The sequence below is a fragment of the Oncorhynchus clarkii genome, chromosome 4 (assembly GCF_045791955.1).
Source record: "Oncorhynchus clarkii lewisi isolate Uvic-CL-2024 chromosome 4, UVic_Ocla_1.0, whole genome shotgun sequence".
Taxonomy (NCBI): Eukaryota; Metazoa; Chordata; class Actinopteri; order Salmoniformes; family Salmonidae; genus Oncorhynchus; species Oncorhynchus clarkii.
The window spans coordinates 20,969,124-20,984,565 of NC_092150.1; the positions used below are offsets into that span (position 1 = coordinate 20,969,124).

The 15,442-nt window shown below is 46.1% G+C and overlaps 1 protein-coding gene across 1 annotated transcript in view; it reads right to left on the bottom strand.

Moving 5' to 3' along the window:
* Positions 1-7,520: 7,520 nt before the first annotated feature.
* Positions 7,521-15,442, bottom strand: part of LOC139406579 (A disintegrin and metalloproteinase with thrombospondin motifs 10-like) — a 61,093-nt gene continuing 53,171 nt past the window's right edge. The window contains exons 21-25 of the mRNA XM_071149315.1: positions 12,995-13,124; positions 12,597-12,801; positions 12,106-12,282; positions 11,628-11,802; positions 7,521-11,512 (exon numbers count right to left, since the gene is read on the bottom strand). Coding sequence (XP_071005416.1) covers positions 11,403-11,512; positions 11,628-11,802; positions 12,106-12,282; positions 12,597-12,801; positions 12,995-13,124 — 797 coding nt within the window. The 3' untranslated portion in view covers positions 7,521-11,402. The remainder of the gene's footprint in view (positions 11,513-11,627; positions 11,803-12,105; positions 12,283-12,596; positions 12,802-12,994; positions 13,125-15,442) is intronic.

A 15,442-nucleotide genomic window follows, 5' to 3' on the forward strand; every position in this document is an offset into this window, starting at 1 on the left:
GACACACACTCACAGACACAATCATCCTATATCTATTGTGGCAGACCAGGGGGTTTGGTCAAGACGTTTACACAGATCTGACACAGATAGAGTATGATTAGCTTGGTTTCAAGGGTGTTTATTAAGTAATAAAACAAAAGAAAAGGTAGGTAGGTCATAGGTCTCCCCCATGAGACCCTCTCTGGGATTCCGTGTTCTGGGCTCCGGGTCTTGCTGTATCCTGTTTGGCACACAAACTCAAACGTCTTAGCTCGGGCACCTTCTCCAACTACATGGAAGTCACCTTACAGTCGTCTCCTGTGTGCTGCCCTTCTGGCAGCTTTATGGGGCTTGTACAGCTCGTGAGCAATCAGCCCTTGTTACTCACCAACTCCCCAATCAGCCCCAATTAGTCCTGGGCGGAGAGCCCGTCGAGACCTGGCACGTCCAGCAGGTGGAGCAATCGCCTCGTGATGTATACTCCGTCTGTCACCAGGCCTCGACAAATCTCCCCCTGGTGGCTGACGTGACACCCCCCCTTAGCTCTGTCGGGGAGGGGGCTGTCGTCAGTGCGACGAACATCTCCCTTCTCGATAGGGCATCCGCGTTTCCATGCTTTGCCCCTGACCTGTGCACAACAGAAAAAGAGAAGCGTTGAAGGGACAAGAACCACTTGGTAACCCGATCGTTTGTGTTCTTTCCCCTGGCCACCCAGACCAGGGGAGCATGGTCCGTGACCAGGGTGAAGTGGGTACGCAACAGGTAATACTTGAGAGTGTTTAGCGCCCACTTCACCGCTAGACACTCTTTCTCAACAATTGAGTACTTTTTCTCTCTAGGAACCAGCTTTCTGCTGATGTACACAATGGGGTGCTCCTCCCCATCGTGTATCTGGGACAGAACGGTGCCTAGTCCCGTATCATACGCATCTGTCTGGACCACCATCGGCACATGGAAATCGGGCTTTACGAGAATCGGAAGGGAGCACAGCGCTTCCTTCAGAGGGCTGAACGCCACTTCTGTCTCGTTCGTCCATTTCACTGTTTTCGGGAGGCGGGCCCTGGTTAGATCGGTGAGGGGGGAAGCTATAGCCGCAAAGTTGGGGATAAATCGGCTATAGTATCCTGCCAGTCCCAGGAAGGACTTGACCTGTGTCTTGGTTCGTGGAACGGGCCAGTCACGCACAGCGTGAACCTTCCTCTCCTGGGGCTTGACGTTCCCCCGTCCGATAAAATACCCCAGGTACTCTACCTCCTCGAAACCTAGTTTGCACTTCTTGGGGTTCGCTGTCAACCCGGCTTGTCTGAGCACGTCCAGCACCGCCTGGAGGCACGTCAAGTGCTCATCCCAACCTTGGCTGTGGATGATGATGTCATCCAAATAGGCCGCTGCGTACTGCTAGTGGGGTCGAAGTACTTTGTTCTTCAGCCGCTGGAATGTCCTCGGGGCTCCGTGGAGACCGAACGGGAGCACCCGGTACTGATACAACCCGTCTGGTGTCGAAAATGCCTTCTTCTCTCGGGAGGAGGCTGACAACGGTACCTGCCAATATCCTTTGGTCAGGTCAAGGGTGCTGATGTATCGGGCCTTTCCCAATCGATCGATGGGCTCATCCACCCTCGGCATGGGATATGCATCGAACAAGCTGATGCCGCTCACCCCCCAGAAATCATTACAGAAGCGAGGCTACCGTCCGGTTTGGGCACCAACACGATTGGGCTGCACTATTGTGGGACTCTTCAACGACCCCCATCCTTAGCATAGCCTCCACTTCCTGTTTCACAGCCTTCCTTCGGGCCTCCGGAATCCGATATGGCCTCTTTCTTACCGTTTCGCCGGGCCAGGTACAGATGTGGTGTTCAATGAGGGGCGTGCGGCCCGGCTTCTCGGAGAACACTGCCATGTTCCGATCGACAAGCTCCCTGAGCTCTTGCTTCTGGGCCTGGTCGAGGTCCTCATTGCTCAGGACCACCACTGGTCCCATTGGCATCCTGGGTCCCGACCATAACGTGCCACTCTCGTGCCACTTCTTCAACAGGTTCACGTGGTAAATCTGTTGAGGTTTCCATCTCCCTGGTTGTCGTACGCGGTAATTGACAGGTCCCATCTTCTCGACTACCTCGTATGGTTTGTGCCATGTTGCCAGGAACTTACTTTCGGCCATGAGAATGAATTAAACTTAGAACCACCCCTCGCGGATCCATGAGAATTGTCACCAACAACGCTAAATAGCAAAGCGCAACAGTCAAATAATATTACTAGAAAATATTCATATTCATGAAATCACAAGTGAAATATAGCGAAACACAGCTTAGCCTTTCGTTAATCACCCTGTCGTCTCAGATTTTGAAATTATGCTTTACAGCAAAAGCAATACAAGCGTTTGTGTAAGTTTATCGATAGCATAACAAAACAATAAGTACACCTAGCATCAGGTAACGTGGTCACGAAAATCAGAAAAGCAATCAAATTAATCGTTTACCTTTGATGATCTTCGGATGTTTTCACTCACGAGACTCCCAGTTAGACAGCAAATGTTCCTTTTGTTCCATAAAGATATTTTTTATATCCAAATACCTCCGTTAGTTTGGTGCGTTATGCCCAGGAATCCACCGGAAAGAGCGGTCACGACAACGCAGACAAAAATTCCAAATTCTATCCATAAACATGTCAAACGTTTTTTATAATCGATCCTCATGGTGTTTTTCAAATATCTATTCGATAAGATATCAACCGGGACAGTTGGCTTTTCACTAGGACAGGGAGTAACAATGGCCACCTCTGTCTTTTGCGCACAAATCACTCTGAGAGCTCCCACCTGTCCACTTACGTAATGTGGTCGTTCACGCTCATTCTTCAAAATAAAAGCCTGAAACTATGTCTAAAGGCTGTTGACACCTTAGGGAAGCCATAGAAAAAAGAATCTGGTTGATATCCCTTTCAATGGGCAATAGGGATGTATAGGAACACAGGGGTTTCAAAATAAGTGTCACTTCCTGATTGGATTTTTCTCAGGCTTTCGCCTGCAATATCAGTTCTGTTATACTCACAGACCATATTTTTACAGTTTTAGAAACTTTAGAGTGTTTTCTATTCTAAGCTGACAATTATATGCATATTCTAGCATCTGGTCCTGAGAAATAGACCGTTTACTCTGGGAACGTTATTTTTCCAAACATAAAAATAGTGCCCCCTAGCTTCAAGACCAGCACCCTGTCTCCCACCTGGAATTATCAGGGCCCGAGCGATTCCCGAGCGATTCCCTTGGATACCGCCACCCGTAGGGGAATGGCCTAGGGATACTGGGTGGCATAATCTACTATCACCAGGATGTACCGGTGTCCTCATGCTGTTCTTACCAGGGGTCCCACTATGTCCATGGCGATGCGTTCAAAGGTCACCCCGATGATCAGTAGGGGGACCAATGGGCTTCGGAAGTGAGCTTTCGGGGCCATGATTTGACACTCCGGGCGGCTGATACAGTAGTCTTCCACGGCCCTCCTCATTCCGGGCCAGTGGAACCGGGCGGCATCCCGTTCCCGGGTCTTTTCCATTCCCAGGTGCGCCCCCAACAGGTGGGTGTGCGCCAGCTGAAGAACGGTTCCCACGTACCGTTGGGGCAACAACAATACCTCTCAAAGTTCCCCCTGTTGGCGTGACACCTGATACAAAAGGTTATTCTTGATTTGGAAATGGGGGTATAGCCAGTCACTCACCCCCAGAAGTAGCTGTCCATCCACCGCTATCACTAGGGCTGCGGCGGCTTTCAAGTTCAGATCCTCCCACTGGGCCGTCCCGAATTGTCCCCTCAGTTGCCCCCCCCCCCCCCCCCCCCCCGCGGGGGTCTCGACTGGCCCCTCGAAATCGAGGAGGGGGAGGATGGGCTCCTCCTCCAGGGGTTCCCCAGGGGGTTCGGGTTCCAGCGCCCTCTCCGACTCCAGAGCCGTAGACACATGCTGGTTAACCGGTTGCTTCCGGGCCGCACAGGCTATTGGTCGTCCCCGCTCTCTTCTTCGGCCGGCTCGTACCTTCTTCCTCAACTCGTGCCCCCATAAGGCAGCAAACAGAGGACAATGCCGTCCCACTAGGAGAGGTCCCGGTAACTCTGGCACTGCACCCACCGTCATCTGGCAGCTCCCTTGTGGCGTCACGATGTTGGTCCATACGGTTGGATACCGCTTTGTGTCACCGTGAACACAGGAAATGGACATCTCCCTACCCCTTTTGGTCTCCTGGTTCAGCAGGCTCGTGGTTACGAGCGTAACCATACTTCCGGAGTCCAATAGTGCCTCCGTGTCGTGTCCGTCAACCTTCACCGGGACCATGGTGCAGTTGATTTGGGGTGCCCCAACAGGAGGTGACATAGTTCACGGCGTGATCCACCTCGCCACCGGGGCAAGCTGAGCCGGGCAATTCTAGGCAATGTGCCCCCGGGTGCCACACTCCAAACACCTCTTGAAGTCGTCATCTGCCTGGGGTCGTCGGGGATGGGTCGGCCCTACCCCAGCCGTTTCTCCATGGGTTTGCGGTCCTTTGGCCCTGCCAACTGTTGGTTCGGGGCACACCGCGGTTGGGCTGTCCTTCCGTCCCCTCTGACGGGTCGCCGACTCGTCCCGGCTCCCACTCAGCAGGGCCTGCGTGTTATGATGCATCTCCACTGCTTCCAGGAGGCCCTCCAAGGTCTGGGGCACGCATAGACTCGCTGCCCTCTTCATGTTGTGGGGTAGCGCACGTAAGAAGCGATCCAGGACCACTTTGTCGAGGATGGAGAGGGTGTATACGTCGGTTAGGAGCCATGCCCTGGTGAAGCGCAGTAGGTCACTCATCTGTGCTCGGGGGGATGCGTCGGCTACGAACCTCCAGTCGTGGAACTGTTGAGCCCAATGGGCCAGGCTGTACCCATAGCAGCTGAGTATCTCCCATTTGAGTCCGTCGTAATTAGCCGCCTGTTTGTCGTTCAGGTCCCAATATACCTTTTGGGCATTCCCTGGGAGGAACAATGTCAGCAGACTGGCCCACTTCGGCCTTGGCCATCCTTTCCGTAGAGCTGTCCGTTCAAACGTACAGAGGTAGGTTTCGACGTCATCGTCCTCCGTTAGTTTGAGTAAAAACTGGTTGGGATGGGATTCAGGAGACGCTCCTCCTTGCAGCTTCCTGATTTCCTCAACGAGGTGGACGTTTTGTAATCTCTGTTCCTCCAGCGTTCGTTCCTGAACCGCCTGTTGTCCTTGTTGGGCCCGGACGAACTGAGCTATCAACTCGTCCATGCTGATGCTGCGTAAACGTCAACCCTGATCTGACCATGTTATCAGATTTCCCGCATTCTCCACCACTTGTGGCAGACCAGGGGGTTTGGTCAAAACGTTTGTGGGGGGATTTCGGGTATTGCCGTCTTCCTACTTTGTCCTCTCCTGTGGCGGCAGGTGGTGTAGTGGTTAGAGCGTTGGGCAAATAACTGAAAGGTTGCTAAATCAAGTCCCTGAGTTGACAAGGTAAAAATATGTTGTTCTACCCCTGAACAAAGTAGTTAACCCACTGTTCCCCGGTAGGCTGTCATTGTAAATAATAATTTCTTCTTAACTGACTTGCCTAGTTAAATAAAATAAACCATGTATTGCAGTGAAGTAGGGTGGTTGTGATGACCGCACATTCGATGACGTTGTTCACCGGGAAACGGAATGGAGTTAAGCACAGGGAAATGGAAAGGTTTCAAGTGTGTATATATATATATATATATCTGCTCCATTTAGTTATTGTGTCCCACTTCCATAGTCTGGCTTTTAATTAGTTTGTAATCTGCCTTTTAATTCGTTTGTAGTCTGCCTTTCACACAAATGTGAAAGTGTTATTGGTTGTGATTTCATGATTTTCATCATGTGTTAATTTAGGGGTTTTCCACTTATTCTTTGTAAACGCCATTCCTGAATAAAAAACAATGTAATTAACATGAGAGTTGATGCTGTTTTTCTAACAACTCTTCGTTGTAATTTCCTTTCTGGATGACCACACACCATAGCAATCATCTTTTTTTCCATATGTAGGTATCAGTATTTTGTCTCCCCCATACCCCAACTTCTTATCTTGCCAAATTGTTAATGAGTTGTTTACACACCTCCTTGACAGTATTTTAACACACACACTATCTACTAATATCTTTATTTTACAATTTGTGAAATTTGTCTGCCATGGTGTTCTGTGGTGTAGATGTTTGTTTGTTAGGTTGTTTTTATTTATTTTTTATTTTTTATATATATTTATTATTTTATGCTTTGTTAAACAATATTAGGTTGTTTCTGGTCCAGGCATCAGCTTTTTTTCACTGATTTTAAGAGGAGGGAGTGTAACAATGAACTGTAACTGAATTGAAACTGAATTGAAATGTGATTGACATACTGGCAAATCAACATGATGGGGCAGTCATGAATCCATAATCCCCTTTCTGACATCAGACCTTCCACCTCTCGTCCTTTCTCCCCGGGAATAGCTAAAGACTCTGTATAGCTGCATTTAATACTTTTTTTGTTTTTACTTTCATTTTAAAAAGTGTATATCAGTATAATGTATGCATGTATCACTACAAGGCCTAAAACAAGCAGGTTCTCATGAAAATGAAAGAATTCCTCTGACCTATGATTTCAACACTCATATTCCTCCAAATTTCAACTCGTTTCAAACTTCTGAATTATTATCAAATAATCTACAATGCACAATTTTGACTTAAATCTTTTTCATTTAAAAAAAGCGAGACATTTCATCAAATTGAGTGTGTAATGTGTATTTAAATATTTATATTTATATATATAGAAAAAATGTGATCTCCATCATTAAATTGTGATCACAGTGAAATCACTGGGCCTGGTTCCTCTCTGCATTTCTTCCAAGGTTCCTGCTTTCTAGGGAGTTTTTCGTGGCTACTGCTTCTACACCTGCATTGGGGCTTTAGGGGTTTTAGGCCTGGTTTCTGTAAAGCATTTTGTGACAACTGCTGATGTAAAAAGGGTTTATAAAATAAATTTGATTGACATATCATGGCCGGTGAGTCCAGTGACTAGATGCTGATTGGTGTCTAGTCACTGGAGTCAGATGTGAGGGAGTAGGTTGATTGCCACATCAGTGGGCCTCTAGGATTACGGCTGGGCTGGCATTCACCCTTCCAGTTTGCTCGAAGGGGGAGGCGGCAATCAGCTGTCTCCGGCCTTCCCTCCAGAAATATGCCTTCTGCTCCTTGTACTCCACAGTACCAAGATTAACCTTTTCCCACATGCTTGTCTTTGTCTCCTCAAGTTAATCACATACGTTTTCCACATTGGTCACAAAGTTATCTGTTTTGTCCTTATCGGTGAACTTTCTTTCTAGATCAACATTTAGTTGTGTCACTTGATCTCTAGTCGTGCACAATTGTGCTGTCACTTCTTGTATGGTCAGTGCCATTAAATCAAACGAGCATTCATTAAGAATCTATGAGATACAGAAATAGATGGATAATCACATAATGTCAGGGTTTAAAAAGGGGAAATCTGTGGAGAGAGAGTAAAGCACACAATTCTCGATGCATTTATTAACAATGCGGCATATTTATTCACTGTAATATATTCATTTCAAAGGTTTTAGAAGGGGAACGGGGGCATGTTTCTATAGTAATTAAAACAGTACATATCTGTAACACTTAGCATGTGAAAACAACAACAAACAAACAATATTATCCCTCTTATTTGATAAAACAGTTTGTCTCTGAGGTCACACCATGACCATGGACACAAATGGTTCAAAATTGAAGGCAAAACGTACTTCGCTTACATATTCAGACAGTCAAATAGGACACCTTGTTTCATTAAAACAGTTCTGTTATGTTATCGGTCAGATAGTGTAGCAAAGCATCAGGTAATGTGCTGACAACCAGTTGTATCATAAATTGTTAACAGATATGGGTCCCATACCCAGTTACTAAAGGTGGGGAAATAAATGTTTAACTTATCTTCTCATAAACTGATATAGCACAACTGTGACTTTGGCAACAACCTCAAACAAAACCATTTTGGTAACACTTTACTTGACACCCGGCGTCATAACAAGTTATGACACGATCATATCCATGTCATATGTCAGAACAGCTATGGACATAACACTGTCATGACATATATTTAGACCTGTCGTGACATATATTGCATTATTTTATGGCTGGTTATGACAGCTACATAAGAGTGTCAGAACCCACAAAACCTACCACACAAGGCAAAACATTCCATTACACCATAGCCTACGTGTCAACACTATGTTAATGTTATATATTTTTTGTTGTTGAAATGTATCATATTAAATTATCTTTGTAATTGCGCACACATTGATGCACCTACCCCATTGCTCTGTTGCTGATGACTGAGATGAATGCAGGACCAGATTTCAGGAGCAGGACAAGACACCCTCTTTTTGACTGATGACTGATAAGGGCATTTATGATTCTGATGGTCATAATGCTTCATGACAGTGTCATAAAGTGTATATTCTTAGTCTTAGTAAAGTGACACATGATGGTCATAATGCTTCATGACAGTGTCATACATAAAGTGTATATTCTTAGTCTTAGTAAAGTGACACATGATGGTCATAATGCTTCATGACAGTGTCATAAAGTGTATATTCTTAGTCTTAGTAAAGTGACACATGATGGTCATAATGCTTCATGACAGTGTCATAAAGTGATTTAAAATATGATGAAAAAAACATGACTGTAAAGATTTTATTACAACAGAGGATTTAAGAAACAAACTTTCAAATGAAAGGAAACGTCTTGGCAGAAAATAATAATTTGAATAAACGTTGGTTTTGACACTCTTATGTAGGTGTCATAACCAGCCATGAAATAATGCAATATATGTCACAACAGGTGTAAATATATGGGTCATGACAGTGTTATGACCATATTATGACATGTTATGACATATTATGACATGATTATGACCGTGACATAATGTGTTATGACACTGGGTGTCAAGTAAAGTCTTACCACCATGCAATATTCAACAGAATAACATCCAACAACGACAACAATTAGCTAAGAAATAGCACCATTCAGAAGCACCATCAGGAGAGTAATAGCAACCTAGTTACTCCAATAGAAATCAGTTCCTTCATTGAGAGCTGACATTAAGGGCTGGTTCTGAGTGTGAGCCCAGTAGATGGATGAATGTGTAAGAAGGCAGTTACTGTACATGTAGCATATTAGAGACAAGTAAACTGGTTGACCATTAAAGGCACAGTAGGAAGGCCATGCTATCAGAGAGAATGATCACTCAAGGCCAGGGTGCATGGGAGGGTCTCTGTTCCGATGTAATCAGAGGTGTGTTTCCACTCACTGTATACGTGACTAACACAGACTACCATGTAGCATTGTTCACATTGATGAGGCTATGGTAGGTTTGCCTGTATCTAAACATGTACAGTAAGTACTACAGTATGAGAGAAGTGTTGAGGTTTGCTGCTAGACGTGAACTGAACCGATCATTTACCAGCCCTCGCTGGGTCCCGTAAAATGGCAAGACAGAGGCGAGTAAACTGTTATGAACACGGACCGGACCGTGGATCGAGAGTGTTAAGTAGAGTCTTCAAGACAAGTCCCAAATAATGAACATACATTATCCCTATGACTAGTCCGACTTGTGTGAATTCAAACCCTTTTCAAAAAGATTTTGTTCTGAGACAAAGCATTGACAAGATAACTTAGAAGACCAAGTGAGTTTGCAACAGCCACCAGATAATAAACATTACATTGGGTAAGTGATAGTAAAGTATCAGAACAGTTTCAATTGTACAGTGTAGATTTAGTGTACACATAGAATAACGTCTGTAAATATACAAGTAAAGGTCTGTATGGACATAATGGCTCAGGGTAAGACTGAGCCACTGAATAAACAACAGAGAAACACAACTAAGCTGAACAATGTACTTTGGCCAGTCCTGTGGCCAGCATGGCAATAGTAGTAGCACCAAACCCTTAAAGGATATACACTACATTACCAAAAATATGTGGACACCTGCTTGTCGAACATCTCATTCCAAAATCACAGGCATTAATATGGTAATATGGAGTTGGTCCCCCCCTTTGCTCTGTGCAGGTCAGTCAAGTTCTTCCACACCGACCTCGACAAACCATTTATGTACGGACCTCGCTTTGTGCACGGGGGCATTGTCAAGCTGAAATAGGGCCTTCCCCAAACTGTTGCCACAAATCTGGAAGCACAGAATCCTCTAGAATGTCATTGTATGCTGTAGCGTTAAGATTTCCCTTCACTGGAACTAAGGGGCCTAGCCCGAACCATGAAAACAGCCCCAGACCATTATTCCTCCTTCACCAAACTTTACAGTTGGTTAGGTGCACTGGGGCAGGTAGGGTTCTCCTGGCATCCACCAAACCCAGATTTGTCCGTCGGACTGCGATGGTGAAGCGTGATTTATCACTCCAGAGAACGGCGTTTCCACTGCTCCAGAGTCTAATGGCGGATAGCTTTACATCACTCCAGCCGACACTTGGCATTGCGCATGGGGTTCTTAGGCTTGTGTGCGGCTGCTTGGCCATGGAAACCCATTTCAAGAAGCTCCCAACAAACAGTTATTGTGCTGACGTTGCTTACAGAGGCAGTTTGGAACTCGGTAGTGAGTGTTGCAACCGAGGACAGATGATTTTTACTCGCTATGCGCTTCAGTACTCGGTGGTCCTGTTCTGTGAGCTTGTGTGGCCTACCACTTCACGGCTGAGCCGTTGTTGCTCCTAGACATTTCCACGTCACAAAAAAAGCACTTACAGTTGACCGGGGCAGCTCTAGCAGGGCAGAAATCTGACTGACTTGTTGGAAAAGTGGCATCCTATGACGGTGCCATCTTGAAAGTCACTGAGCTCTTCAGTAAGACTATTTTACTGCTGATGTTTGTCTATGGAGATTGCATGGCTGTTTGCTCGATTTTATACACCTGTCAGCAACAGTTATGGCTGAAATAGCCGAATCCACTAATTTGAAGGGGTGTCCACATACTTTTGTATATATAGTGTACGTACATAGCAACAGAGAGATATCCCAGCAGCTCATCTGGTCTTCACAGCAGTGCCCCCAAAGCTGGTATAAGATAGGGCACTTTCAGAGTGCGGGATAAAAGTACAGTTCTCTCTCTCTCACCCTCCCGCCATCTACTTCTCTGTCCACGGATGTCAGGCAGGCTGCTCTGTGGTGCGTTGGCTGGGCTGTCCCTCCCCCCTGTGGAATGTGCAGCTCAGTGGGTCTTGTCTGGGCCCGCTAGGGGTGGCTCCTGGTCTGGTCTGGGCCCGCTAGGGGTGGCTCCTGGTCTGGTCTGGGCCCGCTAGGAGTGGCTCCTGGTCTGGTCTGGGCCCGCTGGGGATGCCTCCTGGTCTGGCTCTCGGTCTGGTTCAGGGGTCAGTGTCCTTGGCAGGTCTTACAGCACATCTGTCTGAAGTAGGGGCGGCTGCAGAACTTAAACCTGAGCACCAGGGGGCAGTACGCCACTGTGTTCACATCTTTGCACTCTGGAAGGGAAAAATATATAAAATACTCAAATTAAAATAATGAACCACTTAGATGGATATTTAGCCTGCAGGAGAATACAGTGAGAAGGTAATTAATAGAGAGTTGAACTTTGACCTTCAGGGTCACCCTCGGGGATGTCCATGGGTAGGCTACTGAGGTCACATTTGCTCTTGCACTGTTGCATGGCTGCCGGGCGCTGGAGGTCTGGGCACTCATTGGACGGCTGGCCGGTTTGTGCGAGACACTGCACAGAGCGCTTCTCCTGACCCAGACCACACCTGGCCGAGCACTGACACACAACAGAGAGAGAGAGAGAGAGAGAGAGAGAGAGATAGATAGAGAGAGAGAGAGAGAGAGAGAGAGAGAGAGAGAGAGAGAGAGAGGTCACCAAACTAGGAGTACACGCAAATAAGCCATAGCAAAGATGGATAATAGATCACTTTACAAATCTGAACAGGAATGATTAACATTGTCAAGTATCTTTTCTTCACTTCACTAGATCAAACAAGAGGACCTAGGAGGTATAGTTGAATGAGAGTAGTTCAATACATAGCAGAGCCCAAGTTAGTCCCAGCAAGCCCCCCAGCCTTACCTCTCCCCAGGGCCCTGTGACCCACATGGGTGGTGGGCAGCGCTGCAGGTTACAGCGCACCCTGGTGGTGGGACGCCCATGCTTGGGACACTGGGACTCTGGCAGTATGTCTCCACTCTCCCCACGCTTACACAGAAGGACACGGTGCCTGAACCCGGGACCACAACTGGGATTACACTGGGGGGGTGGGGGGGTGGGGGGAAGAGAGAGAGAGAGAGACAGAGAGAGAGAGAGAGAGAGAGAGAGAGAGAGAGAGAGAGAGAGAGATATGGGGCAGAGGTTATTCAAGTCTGAGAGCTCTAACCTCTACAGCCTCAGAGCACACCCGTACAGTACAAAGCCCAACCAGCAGGTGGCATTGATTACACACAGAAATGTTGCATAGGTACAGAAAGTGTCGAGGTCAGCAACTACTCACTTTTTTTCTTAAAATCTCTAGATTCCACTAGTTAGATTAAATACAAAATAGTAGGGTTAGTTTATGGGTATACCTCTGACCAGTCCAGGGCCAGCCACTCGGGGGGGCAGGTGTGGTTGCTGCAGGGTTCAGTGAGAGGTGGTCGTGGAGGAGTACAGGCGCTGTCGTCCTGGACCTTCTCCTCTGTAGGAGAGATCTTCCTCTTACACAACACCTCTCTGGTCCTCAGGCCCCCGTTACAGCTGCGACTGCACTCAGACCACACCCCAGACCACCAGCTTGGGGAGACAGACACACGGACAGATCTTAGTCTAGCAGGATGCCATACTGTCCCACTACCACACACGTGCATACACACATAGACACACACACACACATACTTAAACTGCGTATATAGGTTAATTACGTTACCAATTACGTTCACACAGAGGAGCTTCACACAGGCCGTGGGACTGATACACTGACACTCACCTTGGGGAGCATGGCTCAGAGTTGCAGGCTCGCTTCTTGTCTTTGGGTTTGCTCTTCTTGTCACAGAAGTGGTTGTAGACCACGGTGTGATCCGTCTGCTTCTTACACACGACCTGCTGGGTCTGACCACCTGACAGACAGAGGGAGGTTAGAACACTTTTAGAATACAGTCAGAACTCCTTTGGTCGTTCATCTGATGCAGCTCACACTGTGCCCTTCACAGTGTAGAACTTGTACAAGCCCTCCTCCATTCACTTGTTTTGCTGACATAAGGTCAAGTAAATTTGCTTTTAAGCAAAGTAAATGAGTTCTTATCAGGCTAGCTGCTTTGGATCATTAACCCGCGACAGAAAGAAAGCAAAGTTTGCCTAAGACCCGCATGAACGCCTGCAGTTTCACCAACCTCACAGTACCTCTGTTCATGAACATTCCATTCCCATGTTTCCCCAGGGTCAGTGTTACGTTAGGAAAACTCTGAAGCCACCATGTACCAGTGTGTGTGTGTAATGTGTATGTATGAGAGAGGGAATATGAGAAAGCCTATGAGAAAGTGAGGGGTATGCACTGTGCACGTATTAGTGTTTGTATTTATTATGGATCCCCATTAGCTGCTGGGGTTCAGCAAAATTAAGGCAGTTTATACCATTTTAAAACAATACACAGATTTCAGAACACACTGTGTGCCCTCAGGCTCCAACTCCACCACTACCACATATCTACAGTTCAAAATCAATGTGTATGTGTGTGTATAGTGCGTGTGTTATTGTGTTAGTGTGTGTGTATATGTGTATGCATGTGTCTGTGCCTATGTTTGTGTTGCTTCACAGTCCCCGCTGTTCTATAAGGTGTTTTTCTATCTGTTTTTTTAAATCGAATTTTACTGCTGGCATCAGTTACTTGATGTGGAATAGCGTTCCATGTAGTATGTGCCTGAGTGAGCCACTGGGTCAATGTACTGTCTATATAGTGTAACCAGCCCTGCACAGCAGCTAAATGGATCATTAGTCAAAAAAATAATAATAATAATAATATGCTTATATTTGTCATGTTATACACTTGTACAAGCGTAAAAAAAAAATGTGTTTCTTGCTTAACCCAATTCCCCCCTGATAATCGCGCAGGGAGTGGGTCACTGCCAGGGTCACCATTGTCCAGTGCCCCTGGAGCAATTGGGGTTAACCCTTTACACTCGTACCTGCATACGGGTTATAAATGGCAGATTTGGTCACTGATAAACGCCTAAATTGAACAGCATTGGCAGTACAGTAACATTCTATACACGACGTCAGAGCTCTGGCTCTCTGCTTCACAGCTCCGTATGGGTTTTGACTGAAGGCCGTTCTGAACTTAAGCGCCGCACACGACAAGAAGTTGCCTAATTCCTACCCCTAATTTGGCAACTTTTGAAAATGTTTTCTTGGCTGAGTGAGAGAAATGCTGTAAATTAAGAGGATTCAATTTATTTTGAAAGATGAGACGTTGAGGATTATAATAAATACTGCTTCGATATCATACAAGCTCATGGGCTCTCATGCAGTGTTTGTTTTCGATTTTGTGGCAGAACACCCTCGAGTCCAAATGTGCACTTCATATTTCCATATGATAAAACTCATGCTATATACAGTGTCAACGTTTATGATCACTATGTTTGATGTACAGTTACAAGATGACATGCTGTCACACCCTATGTTGTTTTGAACAGAATGAGCCTATGTTTGTCTATTGTGAAGAAAATTTGCCACGGTGACCGATTTGCTGCTGAACACTCACCTGAACTCCATTCTATGCACACCACAATTACGATCCGTTTCTCTGAATTGCCCTTTGAAAGCCTGTAAGGTCATATTTTATAACTCAGCTTGTCATGTTGGCAATAGAACAAGCTTTCAAATTATGCCCACGGTAGGCCTGCGGCAGTCATAAAATTGTCAGTCAGTGATTGTCAAGCAAATAACTGTCGGTCTCACGGTAATTGACCGTTAATTAACGTAAACACATTTAGCATCTCCTGGCTTCCACGAACAGCCTACAATCACTGATGCAGACCTTTGGAACATCTACATTTTATATGTGTGAAATGTGTTTTGATTTAGAATGGACCATTATCATGCACCTGTCTGGAAACAGGGGCAGAGGGAAAAATACATGTCATCTATGCACTTAAATAGCGAATGGAGGACGCTTTTCCCCTGGTTCATTTTCATGCCAGCCAGGTAGGCTACTCCTGTTGTAAAGAGAAGCAATGTGCTTAATATTAGGAAAGTTGAGAAATGAAATATAGTAGGCTTAGCCTGTAGAAAGCTGATAGGATCCTCCACTTTTTAAGAGGCCATCACTCTGTTTTGTCACGTAATTGCATAGCCTATAGAAATGTTGCACAACATGAGCTCATGGGCTCTCATGAAGTGTTTGATTAGATTTTCGACCACATTTGCACTGATGTCAGAG